The 23,004-nt window shown below is 44.6% G+C and overlaps 1 protein-coding gene across 2 annotated transcripts; it reads right to left on the bottom strand.

Moving 5' to 3' along the window:
- Positions 1–832: 832 nt before the first annotated feature.
- LOC136430735 (myosin-7-like) lies at positions 833–22,255 on the bottom strand. 2 transcript variants are annotated; one of them, XM_066421598.1, is made up of 28 exons: positions 22,186–22,255; positions 21,498–21,805; positions 20,377–20,520; positions 18,500–18,656; positions 15,933–15,972; positions 12,109–12,313; positions 11,313–11,376; positions 11,081–11,182; positions 10,480–10,722; positions 9,990–10,258; positions 9,710–9,880; positions 9,196–9,514; positions 9,010–9,083; positions 8,522–8,712; positions 8,121–8,390; positions 7,394–7,649; positions 6,923–7,069; positions 6,630–6,815; positions 6,096–6,182; positions 5,541–5,686; positions 4,154–5,427; positions 3,808–4,048; positions 3,146–3,668; positions 2,801–2,971; positions 2,393–2,593; positions 2,052–2,189; positions 1,903–1,936; positions 833–1,488 (listed from the first exon to the last, which is right to left on the bottom strand). In XM_066421598.1, exons 2-27 carry the CDS (start codon positions 21,696–21,698, stop codon positions 1,934–1,936), a joined length of 5,823 nt encoding a protein of 1,940 aa, XP_066277695.1. In that variant the 5' UTR covers positions 21,699–21,805; positions 22,186–22,255; the 3' UTR covers positions 833–1,488; positions 1,903–1,933. The 2 variants fall into 2 exon arrangements, with proteins under 2 accessions (XP_066277695.1, XP_066277705.1); XM_066421608.1 differs by lacking the exon at positions 15,933–15,972 and adding an exon at positions 16,056–16,083 and having other exon boundaries at positions 22,186–22,254.
- Between the last annotated feature and the right edge of the window lie 749 nt (positions 22,256–23,004).

The following is a 23,004-nucleotide window of genomic DNA, read 5'->3' on the forward strand; positions in this document are numbered from 1 at the left end:
GAAGCCTATTTCAACATTGTACATTTTTCTGAAAGGCCTTCTAGATGGCAGGGAACTTATCAATATGCACAAAAATTGCTACAAATAGTTACATCATCTTTATCTCTACTTAACAAAAGCTGGCCAGATAGACTGTCCATTGCTTAATTGTATGGTTTAGCGTCTTATCTATCTATCGTATCTTAACCGTTCGAGTCCGACTGCAAAAGGCATACAGTTGTGTCCGCTACTTTTGTAGGCACCAGCAAAGTTACACAGACTTCGCTGTAACCTCTCTTAACTTGTAATATGTTTATTAAATTTCATCTGGCGTCTGATAGCGTTTGCTATACCATACATACCGGACATGCTACGTCAAAGTCAAAGGTGTTCGGTTACTTCGGTTCTATTTCGTCCAGTGTCGGGTACCTAGCGACCATCTGCTGGTTTGATTTATGCGTGCAGAAATAGAAACTACTACTGGCAGGCTAGCCGTCGGTGGCATCATCTGTGGAACACAGAGCCTCTGCGGCTGTCTGAGAACGCGCGGGGTCGACCCACATCTGCCTCTCTCAATCTAACCTGCAGGGTGGGTAGTTGTGTCCGACCTTCTCTTCTCATGGCTTTGGTGCAGCTGCTCTTGTTTATTGGTGTTTTTTTGGTGTTTTTTTAAGTTCGCAAACGATGTTGGATCTTTTGCACAAGACCTGTTTATTGATGAGACTGCCTACATAGTAGTAGATTGAGCTAATCGGTCCCTATAATGCACATGATTTATATGATAGTGTGAACTACTTTATAGACCAATGCCTACCAGTACACTCTCTATCCAATAAGACACATGAGTCCTATGTGGTCTTTTTATAGAAGTTTAATCAGTATCAAATGCAACGAAGCACCCATACACGTCGCAAGTCACGCAAACATACTACTTATAGTGGTCCCGGAAGAGATGCACGTACAACTGAAAGTCTTATTTTCACTCGACAGGAATACTACTTATCCGTTTTAAGACAGTCCAGAATTCCATGTATTTCTTAATTCCGACAGCTTTTCTTTCTTAGTCTTGGGCCGTTGACACAACAGAAAAATAATGTTCTGCTTACTAACGTATTAAAATGGCTTATCAGTGGCTCTATCAATAAGTTATCCGAGTCAAAGTCTTTTTACAAGTTTGACGTGCAATTCATCGAATGGTGGCTAAGGGACGGACCGTGGATACAATGTTGGACAGTCAATTGACGGGGGTAGCATGGTTACGCATCTTAACAATCGGTGGTGGTGACAAAATTTAATTTAATGTAACGCTCGTTCGAAACGTCCTCCTGCGACATTCCCCAGTCAGCTGCTGTGTCAGTGTGCGTGCGTTTGGCCACTGAATGGGGAACGTTGATGGGCGACGTGAACAAGTCACAAAGAAGAATAGTACTGGGTCACTAATGAGATAACTATGGGATCGCATTGACGATCTAATGTCTGAAGAAGTCAGTCAGCTTGTTACATTTTGCCCTGTAAAAAGATAAAGATGGTGTTAGAATGCGATCGAGAGATATTTAAAAGTAACTTTACGTATAGGAAATACGCATAGATAGGCATGAAATAGGTTTTGCATTTCAGGAACATGCCAATGCTGGTCGCCAGAAACGGTAGACACCATCATCCCCGTGATGGCGACATATCATTTTTTTTTTGTATTTTTTTTTTGGTACGTTGAAACTATGTATACGAGCACCTCGTTATTACTGCGAAACCTACAAGACAGTACTGCCCAACTGATAATGATCTTGAAAGCTCTGTTCACTGCTATTTCAACTACCTAAGTTACTTCTGTGTCGCTGAACCCAATGTGGTGAGTATGAGGCTATCGTGGCTGGACAGTGCCTGTTAATGGAACTATGGTGAAAACGAGCAAAATGAACCTACTTCTCTCGACGTCACCTCCCAAGAATAGGATTTACTGCAATGACAAAAGATCAATTAGTGCATCACAACCCATAGAAAGAAGTTATTACTGGAAAAATAGTACAAATACAAAGATTAGAAAAAAATAATTTTACAGGCTATTGCCTTACCAAATTGGGGCCGGCAGAGCGGTGCTGGGCGCGCATCTTGCCCAGGGCGGACTCGGCCATCTCGGCCCTCTCCTGTGCATCCTCCAAATCGTGCTGGGTCTTGCGCCACTTCGCCAGGTTAACGTTGGCAGTCTCCTCCTGCATGAGCGAGAGGCATACATGGATTGACGTATGGCATTGAATCAACTTAGTTACAGAACAGTTACAAAGACGTTGCAGTAACCCAAAACTATGCTATAGAACATACTACATATAACTGGTGTCATCTGAATTACACGCAATCCTCAGCATCAATGACTAAGACATTGAAAATAGATAAAGAAAAATGTAAATATACGTACAGCCTCCTCCACTTGTCTCTTGTAAGACTTGATCTTCAGTTGCAGCTTCTCGACCATCTCCTGCATGCGCTCCTCCTTCTTGCGGTCCTCGTCGGCCTGGAAGCCCAGCTCCTTGAGACGGCGTTCGTTCTTCCTCAGGCTCTTCAGAGTCTCCTGGTGGCGCCTTGTCTCCGAGTCCAACTCTGCCTCCAGATCACGCACCTGTGTTAACACTCATGATCATTATCGTGCTGGTGGCCAAAATGCATGATGTAGCCTATCCCTGTATACACATAGAACGCATAGACAAAACTATCATCTCATCTATCCCATAGTTTTGACCGTTTGGGGTCCACAGAAGATTTGACAACCAGCTTCCCCACTCTGAAACGCAACAAACTTTTTCACACCAAAATCCACGTTCCCTACCCTGGCCTCCAGCTTCTGCAGTGCTCGCTTGCCACCCTTCATCGCGATAGCCTCGGCCTCGTCCAGTCTCCTCTGCAGGTCCTTGATGGAGGCTTCCAGGTTCTTCCTGGTCTTCTCGATGTGAGCAGTGTGCTCCTGCTCCGTACGCAGGTCCTCGGCGATGCGGGTGGCCTAGTACAGGAGACAAGGGACAAGATCAACCCTAATCAAAGATATGTCGTTTCAGTACATGACCCAATTGAAGGCGTCCTGACTTAAACATTACCTACCCAATAATCAAGACAAAGTGAAACAGCGAAGCTTTTTGGAGACAAGAAAGGCACAGAACAGTCACTTTTGACTCACATCAGCGATGGCCTTCTTGGCCTTCTCCTCGGTCTGCCTGTGCTCAGCCATAATCTCGTCCAGCTCAGCCTGCAGGGTCTGGATCTCACTCTCCAGCTTCCTCTTCTGGCCGGCTAGAGAGGAGTTCTGAGCAGACAGCTCACCAACGCGGTCAGAAGACTCCATAAGCTCGGACTCGGCCATCTTGCGGGCCCTCTCGGCTTGGTCCAGGGCATTGCGGAGCTCTTCGAGCTCAGCCTGGAGCATACTGGAGCGACGCTCAGACATGGCGAGATGTTCACGGGCCTCCTCACGTGCCCTTTGTTCGTCGTCAATTTGAGTTTGGACTTCCTGGATCTGGTTCTGGAGCTTGTTGATGGTCTTCCTGGCCTCGTTGTTGGCCTTGGTGGCGTTCTCCAGGGCAGCCTCAACTTCATTCACATCGGCCTCCAGCTTCTTCTTATTCCTAACGGCTTCGTTTCGTCCCTTGACTTCCACATCCAGGGTAGTCTGCAGGGCATCAAGGGCCCTCTGGTGGTTCTTACTACGGGAGAATAGATATAGCTTTTAGTCACAAACCTCTCAAAATGAAAGAAAGCTTAGGTTGCAGACAAACATTTCGTACAGCATTGCCTGCAAGTTAAGCTAATGATAGATAAAGGTATGAAAGAAGATAAACTTACCGCGTGTTCTCGAACTCCTCGTCCTTTTCTGACAGCCTACGGTCGATGTCAGCCTTAAGCTGAGACAACTCGAGCTGGACACGCAGAACCTTGCCCTCCTCCACTTCCAGTGCACCCTCTGCCTCCTCAAGGGCGGTCTGCAGTTCCTCCTTCTCTACATCCAGGCGCTTCTTCGCCTTTTCCAGTTCGTGGACAGACTTGCTGCCTTCGCTAAGCTGGTCGGACAGATCGCGGATTTCATCTATAGGGCAGATAATAATTCAGTTTTTGCCATACTTGACTATGATAAGATGAAACACTGAAAAGGAATCATAAAAGTGCTTACTACAATTCTCCAATAACGTACCGTGCAGAGTCCTATTTTCCTTCTTAAGTGTTTCCAGGGACTCCAGAGTCTCCTCATATTGTCCCTTCAGCTTGTACAGCTCGTTGGCATAGGAACGGGCCTCCTTGGTAGACGTCTCCAGCTCGATAGTGATTTCCTCGCATTTGGTCTTCCACTCGGCGATCTGCTTGTCAACCAGACGCTGCTTCTTCTCCAGCTGAGCTGCCGAGGCGTTAGCGCGCTCAACATCGATCATGAGATCCTCGACCTCGCCAGCCAGCCTGTTCTTGGCCTTCTCCAGAGAGCTGCACTTGGCATTGGCGGACTCCACCTGTTCCTCAGCATCCTGAAGGCGAGCAGCCAGCTTTCTCTTGGCATCCTCCAGCTCCTCAGCGCGCTGGATGGCGTCGGTCTCGTACTTGGCACGCCAGGCAGTGACCTCTGTGTTGGCCTTGGAAAGAGAGCGCTGGATCTCAGCCTTGCCTTCCTGCTCCTCCTCCAGCTGAACTTTGAGGCTGTCACAGTCATGCTGGGCAGCACGTAGCTGGTGAGTCAGGTGGTTCTTGTTCTTGGTCTCCTCCTCAAGCTGGCGCTTCAGCTCGTCGAGCTGCTGGGAAAGAATACTCTTTGTACGGCCCAGCTGATTGACCTGACTGTCGGACTCGTCCAGCTGGCGGGCGATTTCGGCATTTTCAGTTTCCAGGCGATGCTTCAGGGAGGAAAGCTCCTGGATCGTCCTGCTGGACTCCTCAATCTTCATGTTAGCGTCGGAGATCTGCTCCTCGAGGGAGCGGTTTGCCTTCTCCACGTTCAGCTTGCCCTTTGTGATGGCCTCGACGTTGGAGGCCAAGTCATCGACTTCCATCTTGAGGGTGGTCTTCTCCTTCTCCAGCTTACTTTTGATACGTTGCAGGTTCTCTACCTGCTCGGTGAGGTCGGAAGTGGCGTCGGACAGCTTCTTCCTGAGAGCTCCGACGGTGGCCTCATGCTGCATGTTTGCCTCTTCTAGCTCGCGGCGGTGCTTCTGCAGCTCAATTTCGCGTTTCTTGTTGACCTCAGCCTGGGCGGCGGTGGCGCCACCGGCCTCTTCCAGACGATCTCCCAGATCTTCCAGATCACGAGCCAGGTCAGCCCTCTGCTTATCGACCTTAGAACGGGCGTTCCTCTCGGCCTCGAGCTCCTGCTCAAGCTCATCGATGCGGCCCTGCATTTCCTTGATCTTCTTTTGCATACCACTGACATGACCTTGCTCGTCTTCCAGTTTGGCCTCAAGGTTCTTGATTTCAAACTCCTTCCTGTAAGAAGAAGATATCAATTATTTAACGAATGCTTCGCAATGATCTAAAAGTACAGTCTCGCATGTTAGTCCTTTAGTAAATGGCTTGAAGTGCCATAAAAAAATCCCTACTTCTTGATGCGCTCCTCCAGGTCGGCCTTCTCGTTCTCCAGGCCTCCCAAAGTCTCCTGTGCGGCCTTCAGGTCACCCTCCATCTTCCTCTTCAGCCTCTCGCCCTCGGCACGCGCCTTCTTCTCGCGCTCCAGGTTCTCTTCAAGCTGTAAACATGGTTTTCAACAAAGTGGCTAAGAATATGAAAACCATTCCTCTTGACACGGTGTAAATTAATGGTGGAAAATACGTACTACTTTACATACAGACAGATCGTTACAACTAGATAAGGCACGGAGATTACTTCCAAATGTTTCGGGTGAAGCGATACTAGAATGAAATGGCAGAACAAATCAATGCTATAGTACATATCAATAAACTTGTAATTGGAAAAACTGGTTGAGCATGTCAACGGCAATAACTCGTAAATTGGCGTAATGGCCGTATTTGAATTTTACTGGTGTGTAAATCAGGTTAGGATACCACTGTCATAGACGTAACTTGCTTCTTATCTGTCCCATGATTTTCTGACCAAGAAACCATTTTACATTTTTTATATCCGGCGTGGATACTTACGTCATCCAGTTGCTGTTCGAGCTTGGCCTTGAGCTTGCTGAGGTTGTTGACCTTGTCTTCCTCCTTTTGCAGATCCTCCAGGGTGGTCTGTATTCATGATGAAATATTACAAAATGTTTTCGATAAGGGAGCAACAGGCGTGCGCCTAGATCTACGGAATAATCTTGATATTCACAAGTAAGATCACTGCGGATAAACGATGAATTCACAGATTATGTAAGTTGTTAGCGATTGACAGAGATTTTTGTTTGCGACCTACATCGCAAGTTTGCAAAATGCAATGCAGGTCACAGTCCGGTCTCCGGCTTGACATCTTGAAAAATGTGATAATCACTTGTGTAATCCTCCCACTGATGAAGTTATGGGGTAATATCAATAAAATCGTTATCGTTTCATTTGCCCAGTATACCATAAAACACAGAGAAACATTTCAATGTGTTGAAAACCTCTTAAAAATGAACAGGTTGTAATATATATACTTGATTAGTTTGACTATATTACCGACTGATAGAGGCTGCATGGGTTCATACTTACGGCATTGAGCCCCTCCAGCTTTACTTTCTCCTTGGTCAGCTTGGCGATCTGGTCCTCTTGGGACTTCAGCTCATCTCCAGTGGAGCGCACTCTGCCCTCCACGCCGCGTGTCTCCTTCTCCACCTTCTGCAGAGTTTTCTCCAGCTCCTCCAGGTCCTTCTTAAGGTTGTCCACCTCTCCCTCGACCTTTTAGCAATGGCAGATATATTATCATGACATAGAAAACGCTTTTTACCTCAGGGCACAAGGTGAAGACACAAGCGAAATTGTGAAGCTAAGTCCGGTCCAGCTACCTTGCGTTTGGCGGCGCTGAGCTCGGAGTTTTTGGACTCCTCGTCCTGAAGGAGTTCCTTGTAGTCGACAATCTTCTGCTCGATATCAGCCTTGTTCTTGATCAAGGCCTCCGCCTTCTCCGCAATGTCGCTAGTTTCCGATTGTTCCTGTCAACAAGAAAGGTACACGAAGATAGATCATTGTTGCTGGATCGCCAACGCTACAATAGCCTACATTATCAGTTGCAATTAGCCTTTATCAATATGATTAGATCCATTGAAAAGTATTATCTATGTTGTCGTTATTTGTTTATTTTGTTTAGGAAACCTAGTGCCTAAATACCATCATCCTTATGCTACCCGTGGCCTTTCCGTTTATTGGATTGCAGCTGCATTCCTGTAGTTGCTTTTGACCAAAGCAGACGTTTGCCAGTTTTGCCCCCTGTAAAATTCAAATAACCGTCCGTACCCAGGTGTAATCTTTTTACTCACACTAGACAGTTGAGAGGCGAGTTCGTTCTTCTCCTTTTCCACTGCGGTCAGCTTCAGCTGAATCTGGGACATCATGGTCTCCTCCTTCTCAACACCCTCCTTCACCTCAGTCAGCTCCTCCTCCTTTACGCGGAGCTCCTCTTCTCCCTGGGACTGGGACAGCAGGGGCTTGATGGTGCAGAACAGCTTCCACCACTCCCAGGTGCGCAGGCTGATCCAGTTACGGACGTTACGCTGCAGCATCTTCAGAGCAGTCCTGGGGGCGGAACGGGAGGTTAGCAACATTGTTCTCTTCAAACACTTTTTGATTGATATAAAACAAAGGAAAGAACCGCATGCAGGCTAAACTCTTAGCAATGGTCTACAAACAGTTTCAATCCTCTCAAAGCAGAGGTTAGGCTTCGGCTTGTTTTGGACGCCTTTTTAGGCGTTTTTATCGGGCTTTCTATTTTGTCAGGTTTTCGTTCAAGCTAGTGGACGAAAAAAGAAGCATCTTAGTTTTGCTGGATATGATTTTCTACACATTTTACACAACAACCTGGACAAGTGACACCCATGTGTAAAGATTTATTAAATTTGAATCATGTATACTGTATCTTTGTTGTATATTTTGCCTGGCACTTCCCTCTTCCCTTATGACTTCACGGAATAGCGGCCTGCGGGCCGATTTGAGCTTCTCATGTATAAACAAAGATTCAAACAAACAAAATAACACCAATGTCATCACCTCTGCACCTTGAGCTTCTCATAGAGCTGGCGCTGCAGCTTGCCCCGCACGCGCTGCTCCACTGTCGTCACGATCACAGCTAGCTTGGCGTCGCGGATGTCCTCCAGCTTGGCCACTTGGCCGGCCTTGAAGAAAATCTTCGTTTTACCGACGCCGTAGCATTCCTTGGATAGACCCGACTGGTCGAGAAGCTTGCCGGAGCATTCCCGGTCGTCCTCCACCTGCCTGGCCATGACGGGGTCCAGGGGCTTGTAGCGCTGCTTAAACTCCCTGGGGACGAAGGCAAACATTTCACTTACGTCGTGATACAAACCGATCATATCCCTTTTCTATAGCTAAATGCGGTATTTTATACATTGTACGTGTCTGATTATGAAGGTCTTAATCATATAAGTACATACTTGAAGACCATCTTGTTGGGGAAGCCCTTCTGGCAGATACGGATACCCTCGAGTACACCGTTACAAGTCAGCTGGTGCATAACCAATGGGTTGTCCAAAAGACCAGGAGTCTTCAGCTCGTTGGGGATCAGACAGCGCACGAAGTGGGGGTATGTGGTGTGCAGAGTGGCCATCAGCCGAGCCAACTGGTCCTGTAGTCAAGACCAGCAGAGGTTAGAATTACACGCATCACTAGATAGCGTGGTTCTACGTGGAAAGGTGTCTGTTGAATACTACATTTTAATTTTCTTGTTTCTGAAAGAAATGTGGTTACAGATGCTTCAAAGCAATGCCTTAGTGGCTATGCAGATTTTTACCCTACACTCCGTAAGGCTTGGGGAAGGGAGGATTTCAAAATGCGATTATGTATTGCTATCAACCCGTACGTTCGAAACATCTAGGCAATGCAACACTCCCCACGTTATACCGACTTGTAGCACTGTGCTTACCCTGTGGGTTGCTGAGGCACTCTGGAAAGCACCACCCTTCTTGCCCTTCCCTCCGGCCTGCTTCTTCTGACCCGCTGTGGAAAGCAGAGTAGATAGTAAGTATATACCGGTAGTCTTTGGTATCACATGAAAGAGCAATAGGAATATATAGTAATTTAAGGGTCATGCTGCTTGTGTACGACTAACCGTCAGGATCCTCCGCCGTGGCGAAGTCGGCCCAGAGCTCCTTCAGGAGCTCATTTGAAGACCTCTTGAAACAGGCGACCACAGTCTCGTTCATGGGGTCCTTGTTCTTCTCCAGCCAGCCTCCGATGTTGTATGTGACGTTACCGGCGTAGTGAGCCAGATCGAAGTGACCCTCGTACTTGGGTTGCTTGGGCTTCTTTGGCTTCAGGAAGCTGGGATGTTTGCCCAAGTGCTGGTCGCGAAGCTTGTCAATGAAGGTCTTGTCAGAAGCCTTAGGGAACATAGTCTGCTCCTCCAGAATGGCCAGGATACCCAGGGGCTACATGAGGGGAAACGACGAACGAATAAAGTTACGTACGATATTGTAAGCAAGGTTTGTAGTTGCTGAGCGGTTGCAAAAGTATTGACATAGGTTGATGCACAAACATGTATACCTTACAACGTTGCGATCATTTTCTAGCACCCTTCTGCATGTGAGACTGATTTGCCGCATTTTCTTTACCATGATTCTCACCTTCTCGATCAGGGCAAGGGTCTTTGCCAAATCCATGCCGAAGTCGATGGTCTCCCACTCGATTCCTTCCCTTTTGTATTCCTCCTGCTCCTCCACGAACATGTGGTGGTTGAAGAACTGCTGCAGCTTCTCGTTGGTGTAGTTGATGCAGAGCTGATCAAAGCTGTTGAACTATGGAGAGAGTTTGTAGAGATTTTAATTTTTAGACATTCTAAAGAGCCATCATATGAATCCAGTAACGAACATCGACGTATAATGAATGACATCATTCGTGGCTCACCTCGAAAATCTCAAATCCGGCAATATCCAGCACACCAATGAAGTTCTCCCTCTTCATCTTGGTGTCCAGGGTGTCGTTGCAACGCTTGACCAGGAACTTAAAGTTTCTGTCGAATACGCCCTTGGCCAGGGCACCGACGGCGTAGGTACACTGGTTGCAGTTTTGGCCCTTTGCCACCCACTCGTTGCCGACCTTTACCCTGGGCTTCAGCAGACCCTTCTGCAGCTCACCGCTGTTGATGCCGTACAGGTAGGACAGCTTGTCAGCGGCTGAAAAATTGTCAAGCCGACTTAAAATATTTTCCATCTCCAATTATTGAAATACTAAATGCCAGGTATGAAGGACACGAACTTGCAAAAGGTACACATAAGTGTGTCAAAAGAAAATACGGAATATTGGAAGTGGCTGTGGGTAATGTTATACCGTACAGATAAGAATGCGGTTTGTAAGCACTTTCCCACTGGTAACGTGTGTATACAGTTCCACTTACCCTCGGTGCCGTCACACTCGGCTTGCTCCTCCCTCGGCTTGGCCTTGAACTTCATGTTGCCAAGGTGGGACAGACCTCCGATGCACTTGTAGATGTTCGTCTTCTCATCTTGGGTGAAGCCCAGCACATCGAAGGCCTCGTCCGTCAACAGCATCTCCTCCTTGTCGTCCACGCCCTTGATGGTCTTCTCGCCCTTCTCCAGGAAACGGTAGTCGTGGGCGTCTTCGGTGACCATCAGCATCTCTGAAACGTGTAGACAATCGACATAATGACAACATTAGCTCCTGTACGCAAACAACAGGGGTTGATTGACTTATTAGCAAAAGCATTGCCCTGACTTCGTCTTCTATTGAACCATAATGAAATTCACCCGAGGTTTGGTTTAAATCCTGGTAAATCTACATACTTGTTCGTCACTGACGAAAGACAGTGGATGCTGTATGAAACATCTGACCGTTTCCACATTTTACCCAGTTGCTTGAGTAACTGTTACCCTATAAATCGAAATTGATGACGTCTTGTGTCGGTTAGGTCACATTGTTCAAAACATGATGAAGGCTTCAATACGTAGGGATTCAATTCCGGTAAACGGCTGACTTACTTGTGACATCAGGCAGGCCGTTGGACAGCATCTGGTAGAAGATATGGTAGCCACGCTCCATACCAGGCAGCTGCTCAATCACACGCGCCTTCTCCAGCAGGTCTGGGGGATGCAGAAAGGGCAGAACTTAATACAGCGAATGTGTCATTAACTTTAAACATTGCAACTGCAAGTCTCAGCACGAATGAGCTCAAGGTGCACATTCTAATGAGTGGAATTATATTATACTCACAAGACTCGATGTCGGCACCAGCCAACTTGCCCTTCTGGTTGAAGTGAATCCTGATGAATTTACCCTGGTGTGTAAGAACAGTTTCGTTACTCAAAGATTATCGTTTGAAATCAAGTGGCCCGTACAAGCAAACTGCGGAAGAAAGTGTGTTTCGCCGGTTAGGAGCATTGTACATTTCTGTCTTAAATCATACACTGCTTTTAGATTACTTACATGTCTACTTCCATAACACTTTTCTATCATTGGTTTGAACGTTAAAGGTGCCCAAAGCATTATTAGGGCGTTGAAAGTCATATTTTCCAAATCAATTTTCTAGTGATTTCTATCCGTAGTAAGTTTGAATAACAGTATCCACCATCATGGAGCAAAGATGCAATGTCATTCTGTGGTGGGAACTCATTGAAAATCTGAGCGCCTGGAGGCCAGCCATTATTTCAAATCTTCCGAATGTATGCGATTCTTACAGATGAGTCCCGAATGCCTCCGGTGAATTAATCACATGGTTATGGCTCGGACATTGTGACGTCACACGGTCGGAAGTTACCGAAAATTGTAGACAGAAAATGGTTACGGCCGGCTGCTGGGCTCATTATTGGGTGGTACCCATAAATGAAAAATGCTTTTGCGCCTTGTTTCTGCGCTCTTTTTGAACGCCCTAAGTATGAAATAATGATGCAAATGTGCTAATATGGGGAAGTAAATGTCAATTTCATACAGATTGCCTTATTCAGAATACTTCCATTTTACCCCCTTGAAATCGCTTAGGGCACCTTAAATAGAGTTTAAGAGTACTCACAAAACGGGAGGAGTTGTTGTTCCTGACGGTCTTGGCGTTACCGAAGGACTCCAGTACAGGGTTGGTCTGCACGATCTGGTCCTCAAGGGTGATAATCTTCTCGCCCTCCGCCAGTTCCTTCTTGGGACCGCCCAGGGCAGCGACCAGGGCGAAGTAGGCGATAACCTTCTTCGTGTTCTCAGTCTTACCCGCACCGGATTCGCCACTGGGCAAAGAAAAGCAATAATAAACTATAAGAGTAGATAATGGGCATAAACCAACTCAAGCCACTTCTTAATGAAGTGTGAGTCTATGCAACTGACAGGGTTTAAGTTAAAACACGAATATGTGCGACAGTGGTGTCACCACACTGAGGATAAACTGAACAAACAAATTATAACAATAAGGGCTGACGGTAAAGCATGTCGTTGTGTCAACAACTTTGGCCTTGGTATCGTTGTTTGTCTGTTCCTGGACAGTTTCGTACTCATAATGATTAAGTCATGATTTACCCTTCCAGCCTAATTAACTGATACCCAGACTTTTATGTATTATACAAGCTTGCTGAGTGGTTATTTCCTCAAATTTTCGGCAAAGAGTGGAGCACCATATCAAGCAGACATCTTCAAACCATATTGGTTTTACAAACAGCCTTCAGATATTAAAATATTAATATGATAAGGACTTCTTAATTTTGTCACATTTAAGTTCCCTGTGGGCCTTCAAGGTACACATTTTCCATAAAAAAATAGTATCTATGTGTTCAGCATGGATTACTCTACAACACTGCAGTCTAATTACAGGTACAACTATGATAATAAGAAAGATTTTTATCAATATCTTCAAAATGTTTACAAAAATGGCAGGATCGGAATATTCATGAACACCTAGCTAAGTACTCGAAATCTGCACCACCATATTTAGACTGCTATCTTTTTGTAAATTTTGTCTACTTTCCAAATAGGTATTTTTCTACACAAAATATTGTTTTATGGGAGCCCACAAGCTAGGAAAAGATAAGATGTCAAAAATCTAACTTTTCCCTGCTCCAGAGGAGAAATATGATCTCTTTGTTGGTATAAGTGAACAATACAGCTAATCAAGGTGTTTACATAGCACCCTGATGGCAGGGTTGCAGACTACCTGGGGAGAACAATAGCCAGTTCTCGTCTTGTTCACACCTACCTGGCAGTACCTGGTATGCGCTAGACAGCTAATTGTTTGGGTTTAGTAACAATAAACATTTTTGTGTTCTTTTAAAGATTAGGATCCAAAGATAACAAGAATTTCACAACTTCAAACTTATCATAACCAAACATATCCAAACCTTTTTGGCATCTCCATTCAAATCACATTAACGTGTCTAAGTTCTTTTTATTTAACTCACAAGCTTGCTGAGTTGCACTTTATTCACCACCACCAATTTTTACAACCAAAAACAAAATTAAGTTAAAATCACAACATAATCATAGAATTGGAGCAATACTTGAAAGCAACATAACAGTAGCGATACAACATTGCATACAAAAATTAACTACCTGTGACAAATAGGTGCATAAATTAAGAATCATAACATCATTCTATACCGCGACAAACCAATAAAATACATCTTGTATCTTATCTTGTATCATTACATACAAAACAAAGTTCTTTTACTGACACTTATACAAGACTGGTACCCTGATTGGGATCTAAAAGATACATAATTGTGTATAATGTGCTTGGTGTGTATCTATGACAAACTTGACTAGACAAACATTCAACAGGTCTTACAGATTTTCTTTGCAAGTTGATTGATATCAAAAGATATTCAAATTTAGATTAATTGAGAAGTGGCATAAAATCCATCATCCTGGCGGGTCCTATCATTTCTTCTTCTTCTTTTAATGTTTGTGTCCATGATAGAAACTGAGAAAACCAGGAACATGAAATAAGACGCCGGCGGTACTAATGAACCGACTCAACCAAACAAACTCTGGCAACTGAACTCTAGATCTGAACTGTTTCTCGAACTGTTGATCTAGGATTTTGAGCTTCATCTTTCCACCGTTTGAATAGTTTTATTCACTTTTATTTTTGCAACTTTTGTCTGTATGTTTGTATCCTAGTCTGTATACACTGACCAAGGAGGTTAACCTCCTTGCACTGACTGACAGCAAATGTATCATGATGATGTACATGTAGTTGGACATTTGAGGTCTTGAGCCAAATGCTTTGTTCACTTTTATGTGCTGACATAGCTGAGAGAAACTTATTTTTCTTCCTTCACTTCCATTTTGGTTCATTCAATATACAGGGTAGATTTCTTACAACCAGATGAAGGTAGCTTACCATGCACATTCTGCATGACATAAGCCGATGCATATATATGAGCTTTGGTATATGAAGTAGGTATGTCCATGAATGTTAGACGCCCAGGTATTAAGATACACAAGATAACAGCAAAGGGATAGATTTTGGAAACGGTCAGACATTTTAGACAGCATCCACTGTTTTTCATTAGGGACAACTTAACAGACGTGTGGTGTAGGCAGTTTGAATTCGATTTATTTCATTTTACGGAGCACAAAAACCGGGTAACCTACTTGTGGGGTTTTATTTTAACCTTTCCTTACTAAGAAACAAAATCCGAATTTCAATTGTTCAAGCCATAGATAAAACGATGCACGAGGGATAGACGTGCTAATGCACTGAAATAAATCTACAATTGGTACTATATGGCAAGGAGGTTTTATATAGGCTTTCTATATAGCCTATATAAAACCTCCTTGTCTATAGAAATTATCTTCCAACTTAGCTAAAAGAGGGTTTTTGTGGGGGGGGAGGGGTTACTCATATCTAAAGTTGGATATAATAATGTATTATTCCTCTAAGTTCTGGAATAAAAGTTCTGGAATAAAAATTAATCATCAAAACAAACCAAACCGGCATCACACCCGGAACAACATGGGGGATTATCAGACTATAGATTCAGGTTACATAAGGTTCTCCTTTATATGATGCCCTATACTTAGTAGTATGTTTTATGTCAGGCTATATGTAATTAAGATGGTCAGGTCACATTTGATAAAACAATCGACGAGAAATGTTGATATATGAGCATCACACAAATTAGAAAATTTCCTAGACACAGGGAATCCTTTGTCAATCATAATACACATCCAGCACCGTTCCCAGACAGCCAAACATTTCACACTCCACAGGATGCCAGGTATCACCTCACCTGGTCTACTGGCACCCCTCCTGTAATGTTTTCACACTGGGCAGGGTGGGGGCAATTATCAAACAATAGGGGAAATCTGGAAAATTCAGGGTTAAAGGTTGTATCCATGCGTTGCTAAGGTGGCCAACGCCCAAATGGCAAGGGGGTCCTGACTATGACTTAACTTAGCTGAGTACTTCGTTGTCGTTTTCTGGAATTCATTAAACGTACCGAGTTAATCGTACACCGCTTGTCGTTGACTTTACAATGTTGATGATGTCGTTGTATGTCCAGGAAGCGGTCGGGGTGTCATTTCCTAGATCAATTAATGTTACCAAGTTAGTCGTGCATTAGAGCATATGGTAGGTTTGGGCTTTATCGGCAGCTGTCGGTTTCTTATCGGCTGTCGTCGTTCTCAATCGGCTGTCGTCGTTCTCAATCGGCTGTCGACGTTCTTCATCGGCTGTCGACGTTCTTTATCGGCAATTGTCGGTTCGTTCCGAAGGGCGTCGCTAGACCTAAAAGCACGATTTACTGCTGAAACAATAACGTAATGGTTGAACGAAGCAAATCGTCGTCTGGTTCGGCGCGGAGGGATTCCAAGACAGTTCTCACGGTGATGCGGTTTGGGCGGTTTACTTACGTGATCAGGATAGATTGGTTGCCAACGCCTGTTCTCATGCCTGTATGGGGAAAAAAGGAGAAAAAGTTAAGAAGTTGTTGATATCTTATACGACAGGTACGAAGTATAAAAGGCAGTACTCACGTGATCAACATGGACTGGTTGTGGTGGTCTGCAGGGTAGAACCGTCAGGAGAGAAGAGAACATGTCGTCAGTATGTCGTCATCACTCTTTATTCTTCACCAGGTTAATGTGAGCTCACACATGCGCTAGAGGAAAGCTGTTACATGCAGTCAACTTACGCATGGGCAGTCAGCATTTAGTTTACCAAAGAAAAGCTGATACACAACGGGCAAAATTAGCCATCATTAGCGTCTTCTAAATGCCATTTTGATTTTGATTTTATCAGAACTGCAACAGTGCAATACGCGTGAGACAAAGGCAGCTATTGCTGGTGTCGTGACCCACACACATAATATACCCGTTTTTGGCGACGCCTCAGGGGCGAGCCAAATGATATAGTATTGTGTGCAGATTGCAAGAATTCTAGATATTGTACAGGCATTTGTCCAGGGGTATGCGGTATGTTACCTGAAATGGTGTAGCATTGTGTGGAATTTTCGAGAATTCTTGGAATTTTAAAGACATTTGTCGGTCGGATGCACATGGTGCAGATTTACCAGTATGCTAGCAGGTATTTATAGCGAACAGGAATGTTGGTATGTTTGAGTCCTGGGACAGAAAGGAATTTCTGCCCATACACCTAATGTGATTATAGAAGACTTGGATTGAGATCGTTCTTATTCATCTGTGGAACACTGCTAGAAGCACTTCTTTTGGGTTAATCTATACCACTCCAACCTACCAGTGTGCCAGAGACTATTTTATGCATGGAGACACCAGTAGAGTGTTCAGATACACATGTCGCTCAATTCATGTAAAATTAAGATGATTATAACTCCTGATTATGTGCATTGTTAACCATCCTTGGTGGCAATTGTACACTTAACAGGTATTCTTTAACGTCACAACAATAACAATATTTAAACAAATGGAATCACTTCAACCAGACGTAAACATTGACATCCGCAGAGACAATCCACACTTTTATCTGTATAGTCCATACCATTGAAAGAAAATATTTCCAGTCTAGAAGACAAACTTGATGACATTCAAGATTACAACAGTTATCATACAGAAGACCTGAAAAACACCCTTAAGCATTTTGCACAAACAGCCATGTCTCTTAAGTGGTAAAACATATATTTTAACAGAGAATTTGTGATAAGGGCATTTCCAACAGACAGCGACAAGCCCTCGATGATTATAACGGGAAACATCACTACAGAAGGTTTTAATGGTTATAGTCAAAGTCCCCTGCAGGATGATAGTATCCAACCTGTTGCCCTGATGCCAGAGTCCAAAGCAGGAGGTTACATCACAACGATTTTGGGCAAAGTCCACAGCAGGAAGTTACATTCCAACCAGTCTGATCCCAACCTATTTGGAATTCCTCACTGAGGGCTGGGGTCAAAGTCCATTGAAGCAGGATGTTACATTCCAACCCCTTGGGGCAAAGTCCACGGCAGGAAGTTACATTCCAACCTATTTCAAATGTATGAGTTCCTATATTATATTTTTCTACTATAAAGATGTTTTTACTGACTTGGGTATTACATTTCTAATAAAGTTCTATGATCTTTAGACCATGCACATATGACATTTATCTCTTTTCAAACATACTATGCAACAATACAAAATACCTGTTATAGAATGTCACACCTGCGTACATAATCCAACATAATTATACAAGACAGGCAGCTTTTCAGCATACCAGATACCAAAATGGCTACTCCATTCCCTAGTCTTCTCATAGATAGTGAAAGTCGATATAACCATCGTCGGTATCAGCCCACTTCTTTGGATATCCAGTATGAACAACACCAATCTACAGTGCCATGGACATAATACATTACCACATCACCCACAACAACAACCGTCGCCATGGCAATGACTTTTTTTCCATTGCCAATCTTGTTACACTTGGTAGAGTGAGGACTTGAGTGAACTTAGCATACTTCAACGACATGGCATCTTTACTGATTGAGCCTTTGCGTAAGGTTATCGCGTTAGCTTGTAGTCCTTGTAAGTCGATATACAACACATCACACTGCGGTAGACGCCTGCTGAAATGTCTAGAGATGTTAGAATATCTAGGAAATACTGTGTGCACATTGTTGATTGGAACAAAAGTTTGAAAACGAAAATACGTCCAGTTCCTGATCCCAGATTGCAATTTGATTCCAGTGCCTTAGCTTGTATCACGTCCGGTAAAGCCAAAATTAATTGAAAATGATCTCTAAGATTTGGCTGAAAATACTGTGCCTGACAGAAAATGGTATTGACTCGCTTTGATGGTCTTGTAATGTTGGATGAACAAAGGTTGAACATTTAAACTTTGACTGGAAATGTATCTATTTTGAGTTTACATTCATAGTCAGTTACTAGAAAAGGGGATGAGGTGCCATTAGATTTTGTTGGGGTGTCTTGATTAAGACCCTCTTAATGTGCGGCACAGGTGCACTTACCGATCAGCATGTTCTGGTAGGCGTTGTCAGCCACAGAGAACAAGTGAGGCGGCATCTCCTGACGCCTCTTGCCACGGTACATGCCCACAACCTGCTCTGTGTAGAGAGGAAGGCGCCTGAAGGGGTTGATCACGACGCAGAACAACCCGGAGTAGGTCTGTAGTAGCAAAACAAAGATATTGAGGTATAGATGTCGACAAGGTAAGCCAAAAGGAGCGAAAACAAAAGAAACCGGTACCGATGTTTATTTCCGCACAAATGCTGCCAGGAAGGTTTGTGAAGCTTATTTTTTTTATATGTCTGGTATAGTTGGCGCTTTGGCCTTTTGTTGTGCTTTGCAATTAGTTCGATGTATTTATGTAATCAATGCCTTAATCGGTACAAAGTAAAATGGTATTTAATTAAAGGTCCTCCAGTCCCCCATGCACAGCCTCTGCCCCCATGCATATCCTTCCCTAGCCACAAGAGTACACCCTGAAACTAAAATACAGCACGGCCCGGAGGCCAACATTCCCCTTCACATTCTTATCGTGACTGCCGACGTCTTGCGCCAGCGGTCTGCCTCCTCATGACCAAATACTGCAGACGTGTTCCGGCTTGTCCCGGGGGACCGCCGGGCCGGCAACCTGAATCTGCCTGTCATGCGGGTAATTTTACGCCGGTAGACACGTCCCCGTGGCGCAAGCGGTAACGCAAACCCGCTGGATCAAATTCCGTGGATCCGAAGGGCCCGCGTTCGAACCTCAGTGGTCGACTCGAGCTCGGACATGTTGTAAGGGATTGCATTCGTCATTTCGGATGGTGACGTAAAGCCGGCGGCCCCGTGTATGAGGGAGCTTTGGGCGCAAGCCTCAAGCGTCAAACCTCTGCACGTAAAAGAACCCAACACACTTATCGAGAAAAGTAGGGGTGACCCGGTGTACTTGGCCAAAAACGCGAGCCGTGGCGAAGCCGCATTGCCTACCACTAGTTACTTGCATTTGAAAAAGCATCATGCTTCACCTCAATTGAGGATGCCTGCTTTACCTTACCAATACCCCCATTCCACTAGGGAGGCGACCTCGCTGTGACCTAAAGCTTGACACTCAACGAATTTTATAGATTTAAAAAAAAGGAATATTTTCCGCTTTGTGTGTTTTCTTGTCTTTTTAGTCATACTTTAACTTACTTTTGCATGATATTCCAATTACCCAAGGGTTACACAAATCCAATTTAGGTCGCAGCGAGGTCTCAACGCGAGCGCCGTCTGGTGGAACGGGGGCCTAACATATGTACATATACATCACTGGGATGGTATGATGTCATGTCATGTTAACCCCAGTAACATATAATGTACATATGGGACGGCATCACTGAGATGGCTTGGTGTCCGCTATTGTAGGGTAGGGTACACACACTTGGTCTTGTACCTGGCCTTCTCTTCTGTGTGTATGAATGATTATGGTATTTCCTTTCAGCGCGAACTAGACCTTTTAACAACCCCCCTCCCCTTCCCCTTAAGTCCTAGTCTTGATGGTCTTTTGCAGAGTTATGCACTTTGCAGCTTACAACAACTTAACGCTTCAACCCCCCTGCCTTGCCATCATCGTTTCACATGCATGTATCTGGCCAGTATCATAGTGGAGTGCATTTGTATGATAGCTACTGGAGTAATGGAATAAATTATCCAAGTATCCAGGAGTGAGAACCACGCCATGCACTTAGATATGTAGACTCGCCAGGGCTTTCCGGCCGTAGCATCTAAGTTTTGATCAGCGCCTAACTTGGAGCGCGGGAATCATCACAAGCGTTTATCAGGGTTCTGCCTGTGTTGGGCATGTACATGTACCATGAAGTGGGGATGGGGGTGTGTGGGTGTGTTCTGTGTTACCACTTACGTAGATCATGCCATTGGCGTAACGGTCCCTGAGGGTTGCCAGCACAGAGGCGTCGTTCAGGTAGGTCATGTTAGCCATGTCCTCGCAGCAGATGAACTTGGGAGGGTTCATCATAACCAGCTTGTCCTTGGCAACCTCCTTGGTCTGTTGGATACAGTGACAGGAAAAGGTGGAACAGATGAATGCTAGTTAACGTGCTTGCCTAATTGCAACGCTCTCTAGGATTCAGGAGAATTTACGCTTATGTTGGTCATCGTCATTGTAACACAGAAAGACAACAGGATAAAATAAACGGACAATAACAAACCTGTGCATGTGTTGCGTAGCCTTTGACATCTGTAAATGTGCTTTAACTTTGAATTACGCCTTGATATTTCTGTTGTGATGAGAATTTCTTTAATTTTCGTAATCCATACAACAACCCTTGTCAACTTGAAATACAACTTGACATACAAAGTACACACAAATCTAAATTGGGATATTCTCCATTTTACTTCAGCTCAAACCCCTTCTAACAATAATTGAACGGTCCCCTGGTCCAGATGCAGGCCCTGCTGTCTAAGGACTTATGTCTTAATCCCCTCGGCAAATAGTTCCGCCCCCTTGGGTCAGCTGCGGCTATTTTGACCTCCTTGTTATTTCGGCATTTGCTACCGTTGCGAAAACGATACCCTCGCAGTGAAAATTACCCCTTGATCCATTTTTTTACGTATTTGCACTGTTTTCTTAAACTGTCTTCATCGATGGCATTCCAATGTACATTTATTTTCAAACCTGCAATTATTGTTTGCTTTGTCGACAATATCGAATCATGTATGAAATGCTTATTTTTCTACCGTACAGAGTAGATTGCAGCAGGTACATGCATATTCTTCGGCGGCCTGGTCTTTTCTAGACTGATGCTTGTCAGCTTGATCGCCGACTTACCAAAAGTGTACGTTCTTTACCAAGATCTAAAATCATACGTGTCAAGCATACAGAAACACCAAACCACATAATTCAAAACTCTACGTACCCAAAACTAAGTTATTCATTGCCAGCGAATAAATAATGTTTCTTTTTACTAAAAGCATGCAACAGGATACTTCTTAAAGCTACCGCGTCTTCCCGTCTTGACTTACCGAGCCTTTCTGCAGCTGCACCTTGACCTTGTCGCCCATCTCCTCCTTGATCTCCACGGCGATGTACACCTCCTTTTCGTCGGGGGCCCAGACGTTCTTCTTGGGGTCGTACGGCGAGGAGCGCAGCTCGTTCATGAGCTTTAAGTCGCCGTAGATGTAGACCCGAGGGTCGTCGGAAATCTTGTCTTGCTTGGGCGGCATCTTGGCTCTGGTTCCTCTCGGCTACGGACACAGAAGGAAGGAGTGGCACGCCGACTGGGCTGAACGGGAGAGACAGAAGATGAGTCCGACCAGCTACAGCTCTGGCCCTGGAAGAAATCGGACCGAGAGACTAAGAACTCGGGAAGACACGGATTCACTTCCTTCTGCCTTATCTTAAAGAAGATACTAATCTTCCCCGACCCTACCCTCAGCGGAAAATAAGGAAATATCTTTCTAATCCTTACAATTACGGAGCAGTCTTAAACTACCATAACTTCTGACCTACTTACATATGTCTTCCACATACCTTAACGGAAATGCATGAATAACAAATACTCAAGTTCAACGCTATCTTTACAAACACGCCATCTCTAGTTACACCCATCTTCAAACCCCACCGCTCCCGCCACTTCTAACAATTACAACAAGCTTAGTGCACTCTAGTAATCCCCCTTAAGAAGATATATAAGAAAGACGTTTGGTCTACCTTTTGGTCAAAAGCTGTCGGAATAGACGGGCAAGAGACGCCGGTCTTTATAAGTGCCGGTTCTTAGGGATAATTACATGCACTTGACTCTGGGCGTCCCTTGGTCGATTTCTATAGCGCGCGCTCTGATTGGTCGAGAGAATGTAAAACCAGTTGCCTTCTGGGATAGCTCGGGAGGACAGGTGTGATAGTGATCTGTGGGCGGAGACTCTGCAATACCCGAACATCTCCAAGTCGGTCGCGAAATGGAACACTTAGAAAGACAGAACTTGTAGTTCTGCTTCCCCTCGTATTGTGTTACGGAGGGATAGGCCTAGTCCGAGGTCGTTCATGTAGTTATAGCTGACAGGCATAGTTATAACCAGCACCCATTTCTATGATACTGGAGTATTATTATGGGCATGGATATTCATTTCGTGGATCGAATCGAAGACAGTCTATTTCTACAGTGATGAAGCTAAGAGGCGTTTTACAAAATTTAAAGTTACTTAATTGTAACTGCTTTTGTTTCTTATGATGACGAATTGCTGAACTGTGTCTAATTCATAACCCAAGATATATCTATTAGCGAAAGTGATAAGCTATAATTCTACCGTTTATTCCTGGTCTAAGTTCTGCTTTGGAAATTGAGATGCGCACTGTGAGGTTTGACTCTTCATACTTGGTTATTACCTTACTGCGAGCCGTATGCGCTCATGTTTAACTTAATAGTTGTTTACGTTGTCAATATATTTCGGCGACCAAACTTATCACAGCTCGAATCAGCCGAGCTCCCGGCTCGCACGTTCGGAAATAGAAAGCGCTCACTGCCGATCGCCG

Source organism: Branchiostoma lanceolatum, chromosome 1, assembly GCF_035083965.1.
Source record: "Branchiostoma lanceolatum isolate klBraLanc5 chromosome 1, klBraLanc5.hap2, whole genome shotgun sequence".
In the NCBI taxonomy this organism is placed as follows: Eukaryota; Metazoa; Chordata; class Leptocardii; order Amphioxiformes; family Branchiostomatidae; genus Branchiostoma; species Branchiostoma lanceolatum.

Excerpts from the sequence above, each read along its gene's own strand:
- LOC136430735 (XM_066421598.1), bottom strand. The coding sequence starts at position 21,698 with ATGCCGCCCAAGCAAGACAAGATTTCCGACGACCCTCGGGTCTACATC. Across the intron at positions 8,713-9,009 it reads GTGCCTCAGCAACCCACAGG|GACCAGTTGGCTCGGCTGAT; the intron begins GTAAGCACAGTG and ends TCTTGACTACAG. Across the intron at positions 3,669-3,807 it reads GAGGAGTTCGAGAACACGCG|TAAGAACCACCAGAGGGCCC; the intron begins GTAAGTTTATCT and ends ATTCTCCCGTAG.